We start from the raw sequence: 16,943 nt of genomic DNA on the forward strand, positions 1-16,943 counted from the left end.
ATTTTCGCTCGAAAGAAAATTTTTATAGTGTTACCTAGGTAGTAATACAGTAATGCTCGTTTAAATTTAACAACTTGAGGTCCCAGCAGTGAAATTTAATCGAGCAGAAAAAACAGGAGGGAGCTATTTGCTTCCGTTGACTCAAGTACAGCCTGAAATCGAAAAAACTAGTTCGATTTAGGTCGTGTTTGGACTCATTTCAATTAGAAGAATCTCAACATTCCATCGGTACTATAATTTAGAAGATCAAGTTAAACATGTCGTGAAGAAAATTTCAGTTGCAGTCATTTTAACCTTACCTTCTTAAATGCAGTGTTAATGGATTGTTGAGATCGAGCTGATTAAAACGAGCCCAAACACGATATAAATCGGACTAGTTTTAGGAATTGCATGTAATTTTCGAAATTAAAGGCTCGTTTCCATGAAATCGAAAAACTAGTCCGATTGCCGCCGTGTTTGGACTCATTTTAATCTGCAGAATCTCAGCAATCCGTTGGTCCCACATTTGAGAAGCTACAATTACAATGATTGCAATTGAAATTTTCTTCATTTACACAATTACAACTAATTTCTCCATTTATAATTTTCTTTCTCGCCTGGGAGAGGACGGGGGTCGATTCGGAGGTAAGTGACGGAACAAGATTTTACTTAAATGCACACACTATTTATTTCGAATGCATAATCGTACGGTTAACATACCTGGTGTCGCGTTTTTCTGCTGATCGATCGTTTTGCACCGGATATAAATGATGAAATCGAGTTTGCTTTATCGGATACTTGGGATTAGAATCAACTATATATAAATGTCGATATCATTACGATGTACACACAATAAACGTTCAATTACTCTTGTCTCGCTTGCGCCCCTTACACGAATATAAATAATACCGACTTAAAACCTATTTTACGTTCTTTTTATTGGCCTAGAGGTTACATCTACGAACTGCCGTTAAAAACTCTGCCACGCACGCACGCACGCACGCCATTGCTAATCGGTTCCCGTTGGTACCGTTCCATCGCTTTCGCCGCGCACGCTCAAATTATTCCGCTAATCGAGAGTTGTACAATTCCTGTGTCGTTCCCTTCGACGAATCCCATCGACGTTCACGCCTGTCGACCGCTGTCGTCCGATTTCCATCCGGGATATGAATTTTCGTTTAACCTTATATCGTTAGCTGAAACAAGTGAAACGAGAGGGTCGCTTTTTCCTTGGCGTTACGGAGCACAATAAGCGAGGATCGCGAAAGGAAAGGCGACGGATGAAAGCAACAGCTCGCAGTAACGTTCAGAAGAGAATGGGCACATTCGAAATAAACATTTCGATCGTGTTCGTACGGCTGTCCCTTATTTTACCACGAGAACACTCCGATGCGTGGAATTACGTTTAACGGATTGGTTGAAAACAACACGCTCGCTTAAATTTTACGGAAACCTGCTCGGATAAATTTTACAACGGACTTTCATCCCACTACTCACTCGAGCTCGGTGTAACGTGATCTCAGTAGGAGAAAATGAGTATAATGAACAAACGAAGAAAATTTCAATTGCAGTAATTTTAGCCGTACTTTCTCAATTGTGGTGCCAATGGATCGCTGAGATTGTGCTGATTAAAATGAGTCCAAACACGATAGGAATCGGATTAGTTTTTCGATTTCATGGAAACGAGCCTTTAATTTCGTTAATTAAATTAACTTAATAAACGTAGTCCGATTCCTGTCGTGTTTGGATTCTTTTTAATCAGCGCAATCTCAGTAATTCATTGGTACTATATTTGATAAGATGAGGTTAAAACCTTGCGATTGAAATTTTCTTCACTACGTGATTAATCTTACCTTCTCAAATGTAATACCGATGGATTCCTGACATTTTCCTGATTAAAATGAGTCCAAACACGACGTAAATCGGTCAAGTTTCATCCATTTCATGAAAACTAACCTTAATTTCGTTAATTACACTAAGTCAGCGAAACTAGTGCGATTCCCATCGTGTTTGGACTCGTTTTAACCAGCGCAATCTCAGTAATTCACCTGCACCACATTCAAGAACATAACCTCAAAATGACTTCATTCGAAATTGCCTTCGCACGCACTATCGATTCCCTTCCTCACATTCTGCTCAAATCAATTGAACATCTTCCCATATTTGTACCGCTCGCGTAAATTTTACTCCAACGACCCTTACCAGTAAAATTTAAGCGAGCACTATACGTCCAATCTACAATCTTCCCACTTCGCGTCAACAGAACTGTCTTATCACTAGACGTCCGCGTCGGTAGCCTCCCTAACCTCGAAATTAGAAACGCGCCGATACTGTTTACTTACTTATCACCGAATCAAAGAAATTCCGCTAAGAACACAACATAACCTCACCCGGTCCGCGCGGCGTCGTCATGGACCACCGCGCGGCCATCTTAGCGTCCCGAATCGAATCCTGAGAACTATCTCCGTCCCGGACAGCTACGCCCGGGTAAATTACAATCGCAACTAGAAACGCAATGGAGGTCATCAAGCGGTAAGTACTGATCATTACACTACTAAGGTAGCCGCGGGTCCTCCCGTCATGACACCAGCCTACGAAGTCTACTCTTCGTTCCCAGCGTGCACGAGTCTAGTGGTCACCTAACCTCTACGGTCTCCGTCGTTGAAGCTGAGTGGCTCGGGGATCGAGGAAAACAAGGAAAACTAGGAAGGTAATTTCTAAACGCTCTGTATCACTCGTACACGCCGTTTCGCTGATGAAAGAAACGATTTAGCTGTCCTGGGCGCCCTAACCTCGCCGGCGTCGTCTTCGCTTGGGTCTCCTGTGGTCGCGCGGTGTCACCGTTCGGCTCGAAGGCAATCGGCGAGCATCGGTGGCACGGACTGTCCTGAATGTCCGCGGGGACTGCCTTTCATCGATTTCGAGGATCTTCTCCTAGTGTTCTCTTGTGTTCAACGCTTTGGAAGCTAACGTAAGTCAAAGAAGCTCGAGGTCTACGGAGAGGATGTCGACACCGATGACCACCACGGTCACTGTAGCCGCGGCGACCAGTACTGCGCCGCCATGTCTGGTGCCGGCTGTCCTGGCACCGCGATCGGCACGCTCACGCCGGGCGATATGAGACCTGCAACACCAGAGGTCGTTCGTCAGATGGTTTTAGGTTAGTTGCTGGACTGGGAATCGAGTTTTTAATATTAAAAGTAGGGGAGGTTTGTTGAATGACTGGTTCGGTTAGTAGAGGTTCGGGGTTTATTTGTTTAAAATTCGAATTATTGTAGTCAACATGACTTTGGTTTTGTGGTGGTTACTGGACTGAGAATTGAGTTTCCAACGTTAAAAGTAGGGGAAGCTTGTTAAACGACTGGTTCGGTTAGTAGAGGTTCGAGGTTTTCTATTTGTTTAAAATTAGAATTATTGTAGTCAACATGACTTTGGTTTTGTGGTGGTTGGTGAAGTGGGAATCGAGTTTTCAACGTTAAAAGCATGGAAAGCTTGTTGAACGACTGGTTCGGTTAGTAGAGGTTCAGGGTTTTTATTTGTTTATGACTGGAATTATTTTAGTCAACATGGCTTTGGTTTTGTTGTTTTGTGGAGGTTGGTAGGGGAAATGTTGACTGACAAGTAGACAGTCATCAAACCCCCCCCCCTACAATTATCATTTTGTAAGTTTCATAATAATCCATGATCATTATGTCACGTCACCAAGAAAATTAATTTTTAAGTTGATGAATAAAATGGTATTGATGATAAATAATTTCACTTGGTTAGTGTCAATGAATGGAGAAACAATAATTTGTTGCAATTTTTGTAGGTAGTTCTAGTGTTAACCAGTTAGCTGCGTTTGAGGAGTGAACATGTTGTTTTAATAATTTCAGATCTTAACCATTTTAAATTCCTCTATAAAAACTCTAAGAGTGCATTTCATTAAAATATGCGTGTACTCGTTCTGTGTTTGACGACCACCGTTCGTTGCAGGGAACCTGGCACTTTCATCTGATTGGTTGGATTCCACAGCGCACGCCTCTATACGACGTTTCGTTGGTACGTGATTGGTCGAGACGTTAGTACACACTTGGATCCAGCGACAGAGAGCGCGAGGAGCCATTTCCAACTAGAAATTGGAGATCGTACAGCGACTGTATTCGTGCCTGTGACGTCACGAGTGCCAACTTCCCAGCAACGACGGTACACACTTGATTTTATCATTCTATTGCGAGCCAGAGAGATTTTTCAAACTAAATTCCACACTAGACTGGTTAACTTTGTATTGCTGAACATTCTTAATTGTTTATTTCTAAAGAATATGTAAAAAATAGACGTTGATTTTGTTGTAGGATCCTCTCGTGCAATATGGCCTTTTTACGTCAGAACAACAAAAAGTCCTTGAAGCTTTTATTGTTAAGAAAAGTTAAAGAAGATCTGGAACGTTCGGAAGCTACACCTCCACCTTACATATAATCAATTACTTGCTTCTTATTGCGTTTCATAAGCTCTGGGTTAGGTCTAACTTAATAATTCATATTAGAGTTAACTGAGAAAAATTATTATTCATTATTATTATGGGAATTATTCTTCAATATCTTCTGTGAGAAATCGTTAAAGAAGTTGATTTAGTAATAACCAAACCGAAATATGAACCAATTGAAATCACTAGATGGGTCAAAATTGACCCATTCACGATTTCTTCCATTACAATAATTACAAAGGCACGGACACTTCTTTAAAATATGATTAAAGAATTCGATGTAGAAATCGATATTGAAATCTTAACACTAGAATTATCAGGCGGGTCAAAATTGACCCATTCCTGATTTCTTTTGCTACAATTACTGAAAAAGCACAGATACTTCTTTGAAGAATCGTTAAAGAAGTTGAATTAGTAATACCTAAACTGAAATATGAACCAATTGAAATCACTAGGTGGGTCAAAATTGACCCATTCCAGATTTCTTCTGTTACAATAATTACAAAGGCACGGACACTTCTTTAAAAAATGATTAAAGAATTCGATTTAGAAATCGATACTGAAATCTTAACACTAGAATTATCGGGCGGGTCAAAATTGACCCATTCCTGATTTCATCCATTACAATGATTACAAAGATTTTGAAAAATGATTAAAGGTTTGAAAAAAAATGAAATCTTAATTTCAAAAACCTTAATTTCAAAAATCTTAATTTCAGAAATCTGAATTTCAACTGACAAAGCGAAAGGCCCCGTAAAAGTGCCAGGAGATCTCGCCGCAACGAAAAGGGGGAGGGGACTCTACTAGCAGAAAGACCGTCGTAACACAGAAGCGAGTATAATCCATTACCAGCAGGCTCGATAGCGTGTTATCCGTGGTAGTCCGTCCGCTAAAGTGCAAGCAGCGAGTGCAGTGAGTGCGGTAGACACTCACCGGTCGAGCTGGTGTTCTGATTGTACTGGTTCAGGCCCGCCGTGTGGTAGGGCTGCGTGGGACTGCAGGTGGGCCTCGCGCCGTACCCAAGATGTAGGGGCTCGTAGCTGGCGGGCCGCGCCACGCCGCACGAGTAGCCGTTGTCCCGCTGCTGCAGGCAGGCGCCGGGACTTGGGCCCACCGTCATGCCCACGGTCATGCCCATAGGGCCCATTCCGCTTCCGGTGGACAGCGACGACATGCTGCTTGTGTGCTGGTTCTGCTGGCTGCCGCCGGACATGGTGAAGCTCGGCATTGACGTCATTGGACTGGAACAATGGGGGAGATTGTTAGGTGGTTTTTGAGGTTATGTTTGGGGGGGGGGGGGGTTAAGCTTTGGACTAGCACAATTTCCAGCGTACCTTCCCAAACATAGTGTAATTGAATTCCTGAGATCGCGCTGATTAAAACGAGCTCAAACACGATATAAATCGGACTAGTTTTAGGAATTTCATGAAATTTTCGAGATTAAGGGCTGCTTTCCGTGAAAACAGGAAACTAGTCCGATTCCTGTCGTGTTTGGACTCGTTTTAACCGCCAGAATCTCAGCATTCCATCGGTGCTATAATTAAGAAGCTAAGTTTAAACCAATTACAATTAAAATTTTTTTCATTACACTCTACGTCTAATACTACCACACACTAATATTAATGTTATTAAAAACATTAAACGTTGTTAATTATATAATTAATAATAAACAAACAAATAATCGTTATTAATTGCAATATTAACTAAAGCATTCTCCTGTCGGAAACTCACAAATAATTGTTAACAATTGATTAAATAACATTCAGACTTTTGCTGACTTTTGATATATTTTCATATTATTTATGTATATTTTTGTTGATGTCTCATAAAAAACTGTTTCCTTATGTACCATGAATGGTAACACGGAATCTGTTAACCCCTACTGGTAAGTTACTTCTGATGTGATAACAGTCGGTAAAGTTGAAACTCCGTATGCGAATCGCGATTACCGAATACCGTAATATAAGGTGTTTTTATTATCCATATGTTTTGTTATTGATAACTATCTGTAACGATGTTTTCATAGGCGACACAATCTATGTAGATAAAATAAATACTTTTCTGTGCTTGGACGGTAAAATGTATAATGTGAAATACTAAAATAATGAAATAATGTAACAGTGAAATAATAGAATAATAAAATAATATAAAAGTAAAATAATGAAATAATAAAATAATGTAAAAGTAAAATAATAGAATAATAAAATAATGTCAAAGTAAAATAACGAAATAATAAAATAATGTCAAAATAAAATAATGAAATAAACAAATAATGAAATAGTGTAAAAGTTAAATAATAAAATAATGTAAAAATAAAATAATAAAATAATCCAATAATCTACAAGTAGAATAATAAATAAAATGTATAAAGTGAAATGCAATCATATCAATTCAGTCTAAAGTAAGAAACAGTATTTCCAGACATGCCTTCTCAAGTCGAAGTATTTGAACAATTTAAAAAGTGTCTTGAATGTTTTCAGCCACAACAAGAATATAATTCTACACAACTGAAATAAAAAATTTATGCAATTTATTGGTTGACAAAATATAGAAAACTTAAATGTTGAAAGCAACCGTCGATAATGTTAATTTCTATTTAAATAAATTAACGTTCGTGCAGAAGAAAGTAATTATTCTATTATCCGAAAATTCCAAGTTTGTCTTCCTATTAGTTCGGATACTGGAGTCTCCACTGTATTTTGTCGCTGCAGTTTTATTCCACCTCGGTATATTATTACCGACAGAGCAATTTTAATGAATTTTTGTAAATTAATTAAAATAATTAAAAAGAAGTATTTTCAAGTAATAGATTATGTTGGAATTAGTGGTCTATGGTATGTGTCGGTAATATTATATCGGTATATTATTACCGACAAAGCAATTTTAATGAATTTATGTAAATTAAATAAAATATTTAAAAAGAAGCGTTTTCAGGTAATAGATTATGTTGGAATTAGTAGTCTATGGTATGTGTCGGTAACAGTATGTCGGTATATTATTACCGACAGAGCAATTTTAATGAATTTTTGTAAATTAAATAAAATATTTAAAAAGAAGCGTTTTCACGTAATAGATTATGTTGGAATTAGTGGTCTATGGTATGTGTCGGTAATATTATATCGGTATATTATTACCGACAGAGCAATTTTAACGAATTTTTGTAAATTAAATAAAATATTTAAAAAGAAGCGTTTTCAGGTAATAGATTATGTTGGAATTAGTAGTCTATGGTATGTGTCGGTAACAGTATGTCGGTACATCATTACCGACAGAGTGTTTAACATGTGGAGTGGTATAATAGTTTCATTTTCAACCACATTTTCTTATTTTCCTTCTAAAAAGTGAATAACAACAATTTTATGAATTTTTATGAATTTGGATAGCGATAATGGCAGCAAGTTTTTTGAAGTCAATTTTGCAATTTATATTTTATTGATGAGATTAGCAGTGACGTCTTATCAGATACTAGTACGTTGCAATCGTTGCTTGGAAAAAGAAAAACAGTATACTTTTGTAAAATTTGCAATAAAAAACGATTCCTTCATGCTGAAGATTGTTTAAAAGAATATTATATATTGAAAGCTTTTAAATAAGCATTTGGGATTAATACACTTGTAATTATCCTTCATAAAATATTGTCATTTTTAATAAAAATGTTAGAATAGTGATAATGTATTGCACATTTGCTTTGAATGGTTATTTTCTTTAAATAATGACGACTTGTTGCATATTTGCTAAAAACTACAACTTACAAGGGAAGGACACCAATTTTAATTCTTGTAAATTAATTAAAAAAATTATTCTTAGAGAATACGGGAATTGAACCTAGGACCTCAAGATTACAGTCCAACCACTTACGTCACTCCTCCAATTATATTTAAAAAACCTAATTTAAAAATCAAGCTATACAAAGAGGTACGAAACTTTAATTACAAATATCTCTGAAACCAACAAATAACTACCCTTCATATTCAACTCACTTCATTACAATCAAGGTTTGCCACAAATAATTTCATAATTTCTTCCATAATTAATTTTGTCACAAATAATTGAAAATGCAATATATATGCATTATAATAAATATCAAACTAAAACCAAACCATGATTTCTCATTTGCAAACACTCTTTATATAAGAAAACTGATTTCATTTTTCCTGATGACTTCGAATAAATAATCAAATAATTAAATAATAAATTATAATAACAATAATCAAATAATCCCTTTACTTCATGTCTCTAAATTTCCTACATTTTTTTTTAATGATCTTTGTCATTCATACTCTTTTAATGATCTTCCTCCAACCCCTAAATTCCATCAAATTGCACTTATTATTTTTCTCGTTAATTGCACTTAGACACAATTTTCAAAGGGGTAGAAATCACATTAAAATCAACATATGGTCCTCCCCTCGTTGTTAAGGGTTGTATACACATAGCTCTGATAAAGGTTAATCCACACTGACAGCCCGAGCTACGTGACGGCCAGTGGTAGCGTGTTAAGGGGTCAGTTTCCGTGTTCGCTGATGATTTAATCGTGAGTCTCACCTGTACGAATCAGGCATGCTGGGTATTCCGGGATAAACGGCGGTGGGCGCGAAACCATGATGTATCCTGGGCGGAGAGGGCGGGGCCTGCGGGGGCGGTTGGCCGCCCAATATACCGGAGGTCGGGGGCGGCGTGGGATGACCGGTGCCGACCAGGGTGACCCCGGCGCTGTGCTGCTGCTGCTGCTGCGAGGGCTGCTGCTGCTGTTGCTGCGGCTGCTGTTGGTGTTGCGGGTTGTCCCTCCGTTGCGTGCGCAACTTCTCTTCGCGCCGCCACTTCGCCCGCCGATTCGAAAACCAGACCTGAGTTAGTGAACGAGAAGACAGACGAAGATACAGGTCAATCGCTAGGCTACAGGTCCCGCCTGATGCGGTCAACGGTCTGGGAACGTTGCTGAGGGGCGTATGGTAGCGATGCTCGGTTAAATTTTAAAATTTCGGGTGACTGCTTGGGATTTTAGCGAGAAGGAAGTGGAAGCTATTTGTTTCTAGGGATAGGATTTTCTGCGGTGTTGCTTAGGGGTGTATGGCAGCGATGCTCGGTTAAATTTTAAAATTTTAATAGTGAGATTCTAATAGCGAGAAGAAAATGAACGATATTTGTTTCTAAGGATAGGATTCTCTGCGGCGGTTTTAGGGGTGTATGGTAGCGATGCTCGGTTAAATTTTATAATTTCGGGTGACTGCATGGAATTTTAGCGAGAAGGAAGTGGAAGCTATTTTTTTCTGGTACTGACGCGGCATAGTATGATGAAGGCGGAATTGATATGGAGATTGGGATAGTAGGTTGGAACTGAGAAAGAAAGTTCGGGTGAAGGAAGTTTAGACATGGATTCTTGAATGTAGTGCTAGTGGATTGCTGAGATTTTGCTGATTGAAACGAGCCCAAACACGACGGGAATCGGACTAGTTTTACTGATTTAATGTAATTAAGGAAATTAAGGTTCGTTTTTATGAAATGGATCAAACTAAACAGATTCCCGTCGTGTTTGGACTCATTTTAATCAGAAAAATGTCAGTAATTCATCGGTACTATGATTGAGAAGATAAGATTGAACATACAGCGAAGGAAATTTTTATTGTAGCAATTTTAACGTTACCTTCTCAAATGCAGTGTTAATGGATTGTTGAGGTTGTGCTGATTAAAATGAGTCCAAACACGATAGGAATCGGACTACTTTAACCAACTCAACATAATTAACGAAACTAAAGGCTCGTTTCCATGAAACCGAGAAACTACTCCGATTCCTATCGTGTTTGTACTCATTTTAATGAGCACAATCTTAGCAATACATCGGTACTGCATTTAAGAATGTAATCTTAACATGACTTCAACTGAAATTTCCTTCACTTCGCATCGCTTTAAAGTCCCGTGTCTCAACCCTCAGTTACAACCTACTGTTTATCCCACTTCCACTCACTATATCGATTCTGCCTTTGTCAGGCTGTTCTCAAGTCAGTTCCTAAAAACAGTTATCTTACTCCTTTTCCTCTGCTCGCGTAAATTTCACTGCAGAGCCTCGATCCTGTCAAATTTAAACGACCCTCGAACTTGCCAAATTTAAGCGAGCCTCGAACTTCTCAGATTTAAGCGAGCCTCGAACTTGTCACATTTTAGCGAGCCTTGAACTTGTCAGATTTAAGCGAGCCTCGAACTTCCCAAGTTTAAGCGAGCCTCGCTATACTATCGAACACCGCATTTGACTTCTCAAGAAACTAATAGCAAAATTATAGTCACCTGTATTCGAGCTTCCGGTAGGCCGATCTTCCCGGCCAGTCGTTCCCTGGCGAACACATCCGGATAATGCGTCCTCTCGAACTCCTTCTCCAGAGCATCGATCTGCTCGTTGCTGAAGCTCGTGCGGTTTCTTTGAAGCTTCCTTTTCAAACGGAGACGCGCCTGATCGTCATCTGTGCCGCCCGACACGCTTCCGGCGTTACTGTTGTCACCTCCGCTGTTCGTTTCATCCGAGTGTGCGCCGCCCTCGAGCTCAGCCACTGCAAAACAAATGGATATTCATAAATATTCCAACAATTTTTTTATCGGACGACGAAGGTGCTTTTTTTTGAGACACTGTATAGCGAGGATACTCAAATATGTTATTAGAATTAAATGCCAGATTATGAGGCTTTATTAATTTTTTTCTGTGTAGTTTTAATTGTGATAATGGAAAATTGTATTAGATTATTTGTTTGAATTGTATTATATGATAATGAGGTATTTTATTTTTTTATGTTTGGTGATGTAAAGTGAGGTTATTGAAAATTACCAGCAATGGTTTTTTTTTTAAATTGGTTAGGTTAATATAATAATATTCTGTTCTTCTTGTTTGTATTGTGGATGATTTGTCAACTGTTGAGGAATGACATTGGTTGACACGTTGACTGCCATGAGAATTTGAGGGTTTGTAGAGGAAAATAGTATTAGATATAATTATTAATGTTTTGGTATTATAGAACATATATTATAGTATTACCTAGCTTCTGGTGTTACTATATGTTTTTATTTACTAAAACTTTGTGGAACTACCTAAAACCATGTAGATCTATGTAAAACTAGCTATATTTAACTTCAAAATCATACAAAACTCCCCAAAAGTACCTAAAAATCACACAAATCTGCACAAAGATATATAAAACCGCCCAAACCTATCCAAAATCATGTGAGTTCATCTTGAAACTATCTATTCAGAACCGTGTAAATCTATCCTGAAAGAGTCTACCCAAAGTCACATAAATCTATCCCAAAATCACATAAATCTATGCCAAAACAATCTAAATTTATCCCAAAGCAATCTACAGAAATCTATTCTAAAACACTCTACCCAAAACCACATCAATCTATCAAAGACCAATCTATTCAAAGCCACATAAATCGATCTCACAGCAATTTACCCAAAACCACAAAAATCTATCCTAAATCAATCTATCCAAAACCATTTGAATCTATCTAAAACCACGTAACTCTACCCCACAACAACTTACCCAAAACCACGTAAATCTCTCAAAACCATCTAAATCTATCCACACAATCTCACAATCTATCCAGACATTCTATCCAAAACCAAATGAATCTATCCCAAAACAATTTATCAAAAACCACATCAATCTATCCTAAAGCAATCTACCCAAAACCACATAAATCTATCCCAAAATCATATGAATCTATTTAAAACCACATAAATCTATCCCAAAACCATATGAATCTATCTAAATCCACATAAATCTATCTCAAATCAACCTATCCAAAACCATGTGAATCTATCCAAAACCACATAAATCGATCCCAAATCAACCTATCCAAAATAATGTGAATCTATCCCAAATCAATCTATCCAAAACCACATAAATCTATGAAAAACCACATAAATCTTTGAAAAACCATCTAAATCTATCCCAAAAAAGTCCACAAAACCCAACAACAACCCAACAACAAAACGCAACCACCCTTCCCATCCACCACCGCAGTTCCTCTCCAATTCTGTTTCGCCTGCCAGTTAGCGCGGAATCGGTATCGTCGACTGGTCGAGCCCGTCCCGCTTTTTACCGACCCTATCGTCCTTTTTCTCGAGGGTCGTCGCCGGCGTACGTCAGTTTTCTTATATAAATACCCGCGTGCGTGTACAGCGCCGCGGACTCGCTCTTGTGTATGTGTATATGTATGTGTGCGTGGCCGAGCGGAGAGGTGGTCGTGCAGGCGTTGCTGGGTGAACCTTATCGTTGGTTTCTGGGTGAGCGAGTCCGGGCGTCACTGGGTTTTGGCTCGGCGGGGAGGATGGCGACGCTGCCGGAATAGCCGGGGGAAGGGGCGAGGGGGGAGGCACGATAAGACGCCGGGTGTCCCAACGGCAGTCGTTGCTCTCCCCGGCACGATACGCTTCTGTCATCCGAGCGAGTCCCATCCCCTTTCCTCCGCGCTGATACTCGCCGCCCCTGACGCTATCTTTTTTTTTTTGATGCTGTCCTGTTTAATTTTGTGCGTTATTGTTCGCGGGTTTACGGTTTCTATTTGGTGGATGGTGGGTGTGGGTTGTTGGTTGATGAGGTTGGGTTAGGATGAAACGGTCTAAAAACATGTGAACATATTAGGAAAGAATCTATTGAGGACTGTGTTTATTAAAGCTGAGACAATCTATGAAATGCCATGTGAATCTATCCTAAAAGAATTTATTCAGAAACATGTAAATTTATTCAAAGCTATGTAAATCTATGTTAAAACAATCTATCCAAAACCATGTCAGTCTATTCCAAAACAATCTATCTAAAACCACATAAATTTATCCTAAAGCAATCTATCCAAAACCATCTAAATCTATCCCAAAGCAATCTACACAAAACCATGTGAGTCTATCCCAGATCAATCTACCCAAAGCCATGTAAATCTATCTGAGGGTTTGTGTATTTGATGAGGTTAGGTTAGATTTTGGAGGTTAGGAGATTTAGGTTGTTGAGGTCATTGTTTATAATCTCCAAAATCTGACCTATAACCATCAAGCAAACAGACCATGACGATAAAGCATACTGAAATATTTATATTTTTAAATTTAAAAATTTATCCGAGTAACCATCACAAGGGATAATAATAATTGAAACGTTTTTCAGAATTTTAAAATTTATCCAAGCAACCATCGCGGAGGTTAAGAACAACTCAAACGTTTTTCAAAATTTTAAAATTTATCCAAGCAACCATCACGAAGTATAAGAATAATTCAAACATTTTAAAAAATTTTTAAATTTTCCAAGCAACCATCGTGAAGAATAAGAACAATTCAAACGTTTTCCAAAATTTTAAAATTTATCCGAGTAACCATCGTGAAGAATAAGAATAATTCAAACGTTTCTCAATATTTTTAAATTTATCCAAGCAACCATCAGAAAGGATAAGAATAATTCAAACATTTTAAAATTTAAAAATTTTTCAATACAAATTATAATATATAAAATAGTTGTAGTCGTAACGTATCGAAGTCCGCGCGAGGAAGCGAAGGTTGAAACTGGTTCTCATAATGGTACCGTCGAGGAAGTGATGAGAACTCGAGAGATAATCCGTAACTCCCTTTCATGGATGCGGTTAAGGTTTATTCTGGAAACTGGCGGAGTGCCACGCTCGCGGCACTAAACTTCTCGCGGAATCGGAAGGCTTCTGCAGCAAGTTTCCAGTACAGGATGTAGAATCGGGAACAATGTGGAACTTCCTTTCCCCCAGTTTCTTTCTTTGTCCCTGTCTTCGTTATTTCCAGCTACCTCCTTTATCTTGTTCCCCTAATTCCCTGTTTCCTCTTGTCTCCGTGTTACTTTATGATTTTTGTATTCTTGTTTCTGTTTTGTGATATTGTTATTCACATGTGAATTAAGGGAAAGAGGTTAAGAATAATTAAGTATAATATTTTCGTTTCTGTTTTGTGATATTGTTATTCACATGTGAATTAAGGAAAAGGGATTAATAATAATTAAGGTGTTATATTCTTGTTTCTGTTTTTATGATATTGTTATTTACTTGTGAAGTAAGGGAAAGGGATTAATAATAATTAAAGTATAATATTTTTGTTATTGTTTTTTTTAATTATTATTTACATGTGAATTAAGGAAAAGGGATTAATAATATATAAGGTGTTTTATTCTTGTTTCTGGTTTTGTGTTATTTACTTGTGAATTAAGAGAAAGGCACCAGTAACTGATTAGTAATTGACAATTTGGTTGAATATGTAATATTTTGATGTAAAGATGAATATTTCATAACTTGAAATATTTACTGTGCTACTGAATTAGATTTTAATTTTTAAATTAAATAATTAATTTTCGAAAGCCACTGTACCTTCTATTTTTATTTACAACTATACCCATAATAAACTAAAAACTACTGTATTTAATAAATTAACAATCTCAAATAACCTAAATTATTACTATTATCATTATTATTATCACAATCTAAGAACTTTTGAACGTCACTGTAGCTTACATTTTTATTTACAACTCCACGCATGATAAACTGAAAATTGCTCTGTATATAATAATCTAACAATTTCAAACATCATATATTATTATTATTATTATCACACTCTAAGGACTTTTGAACCCCACTGTACCTTTTACTTTTATTTACAACTCCATCCATTACAAAATAAAAACTACTGTGTATAATAACCTAACAATCTCAAATAGCATAATTTATCATTATTACTATCACAATCTAAAAACTTTTGAATCCTACTGTACCTTCTACTTTTATTTACAACTCCACCCACGATAAACTGAAAATTTTGGAATCAACGTTCTGCCTAAATCTCTGAAATACAAGTTCTCCCATCACTCTGTGTATAATAATCGTCGAAGGAAAATAACGTTTCATTATCCGGGACACTTTGAATAATTATGCATTAGTATTCAGAAGGGTTGAAGACAGAGAAGGAAAGAGGCAGATGTTAGAGGCGAGGGAATATAATGTCAGTGGAGGGGGAACACAGTTCTGCCGCCCAGCTTCTCGAGCGTTTGCCCTTCGCCTTCCGACTCAACCAAGATCGTCGCCCAGCGTATTATCCGCCAACCCCAGTCTAAGTCAGTTCAACCGTGATGGCGGACCTCTGTTTCCCATTTTCATTAACACATTCGGGACCGGTGACGCAGCTCTACGTCATCTTGGATTCCTCTGATGAGATGGTGATGTGTCTTACGTCATTGTTTATTTTCTTGAGGAGAATGAAGGTTACGTGGCCCTATGTCATTTTTAATTTTTTTTTATTAAAAAAAATGGCGATAATGTAGTCGTACGTCATTTTTTATTTTTTTTAGAAGAATGAGAGTTACGTGGACCAACATAAGTCATCTTTAATTTCTTTCAGGAAAATGGCGATAATGTAGCCCTACGTCATTTTTAATTTCTTTGACAAGAATGACAATTACGTGACGTACGTCATTTTAAATTCATTTGGAAATGACGACGTGGTTTCACGTCATTTTTAGTTTTTCTGAGAAAATGGTGAAGGTAATCAAACCTCAACATCCAAGAATCTAACCTAAAATCTTGCCGGCAAAATAAATATAACCTCAAATAAACATTCCGTTGTCACATTACCCTACTAACTTGAAACTATTTTGGAAAACAGATGCTCATTGCCAAAAAAGCCACGACAATTCCCCATTTCCAACATTAATTAACTATTCCGAAAATTACCTTGAACTTCCAAGAACCTAACCTCAAATCTTCCCAAAAGCAACATAACCTCAAACAAACCATCCCGTACCACATAAAAAGAACTTTCCCCACTCAATTTCGCAACAATACTCTAAAAACTAGGTTAGACCTCTCTCACACTCATTACTCGATGATTAAAAAACATTATCAAAGCATTTACGTCACGCTATCTGTTTCATTGCAGGGTGTTCCGCGGCGAGTTCGGAATCGCGACGAGCACTCGCAGGGTTGTCGAACCGCCGCGTCGCTGGAAAACCCGCGAGTCCCCGTAATTCCAGGGTACGGATGCAAAAGAAGGTACAAGAATAATGAGGATCGTAAAACGCGGCCTCGCTCGCGGAGCCGTTAAAATACGACGACAACCGGGAGAAAAACGATGTTTAAAGAGTCACGCAGCCGGGCCGGCGTGAAAATAAAGGTGGCAGGGTCGTTGCCGAGTAATGGTCGGGTCACGAGTGGCGAACAGCATTATTAACGCCGATAATGGCCGTTGGCGCACTTAGCTAAACGCCGAGGCAGAGGCCCCGGAATTTTTCTATTGCACTCCAAGTCGGCGCGGCCGCTACAATGCCGGTCCGTCGATGCCGGGACCGTTGCGGAGCGTTTTGGAATTGTGCGTTTTGCGACCCCCGAGAAGAGGGCACGATGTATTGGCTCGCTTTGTCTTGAGATTTGGGTGAAGTGTTAGGTTATGTTCAGTTTTTTTTTGGGATATTGGTTGATGGTTTTTTAGAGGATTTTGTGGAGTTGTTGAGATTTTAAG

The 16,943-nt window shown here is 38.1% G+C and overlaps 1 protein-coding gene and 1 long non-coding RNA gene across 4 annotated transcripts in view; one reads left to right on the top strand and one right to left on the bottom strand.

The window, feature by feature from the left end:
• Nucleotides 1-2,368: 2,368 nt before the first annotated feature.
• Nucleotides 2,369-5,434, top strand: LOC116433261 (uncharacterized). Of its 2 annotated transcripts, none has more exons than XR_012998562.1 (5): nucleotides 2,369-2,511; nucleotides 2,597-2,689; nucleotides 2,753-3,139; nucleotides 3,955-4,164; nucleotides 5,163-5,434. It is a non-coding gene; the product is annotated as an uncharacterized LOC116433261 (long non-coding RNA). The 2 variants fall into 2 exon arrangements; XR_012998561.1 differs by lacking the exon at nucleotides 5,163-5,434 and adding an exon at nucleotides 4,314-5,063.
• The window catches only part of LOC116433267 (paired box protein Pax-6), a 161,278-nt gene continuing 147,298 nt past the window's right edge, over nucleotides 2,964-16,943 (bottom strand). Inside the window, exons 7-10 of one of the 2 annotated variants that reach the window (XM_076367638.1) lie at nucleotides 10,727-10,986; nucleotides 8,990-9,264; nucleotides 5,378-5,685; nucleotides 2,964-3,103 (exon numbers count right to left, since the gene is read on the bottom strand). In XM_076367638.1, coding sequence (XP_076223753.1) covers nucleotides 3,009-3,103; nucleotides 5,378-5,685; nucleotides 8,990-9,264; nucleotides 10,727-10,986 — 938 coding nt within the window. In that variant the 3' untranslated portion in view covers nucleotides 2,964-3,008. Of the gene's footprint in view, nucleotides 3,104-5,377; nucleotides 5,686-8,989; nucleotides 9,292-10,726; nucleotides 10,987-16,943 lie in introns of both variants that reach the window. The other variant, XM_076367633.1, reaches the window with a different exon arrangement.

The sequence above is a fragment of the Nomia melanderi genome, chromosome 1, assembly GCF_051020985.1.
Source record: "Nomia melanderi isolate GNS246 chromosome 1, iyNomMela1, whole genome shotgun sequence".
Taxonomy (NCBI): domain Eukaryota; kingdom Metazoa; phylum Arthropoda; class Insecta; order Hymenoptera; family Halictidae; genus Nomia; species Nomia melanderi.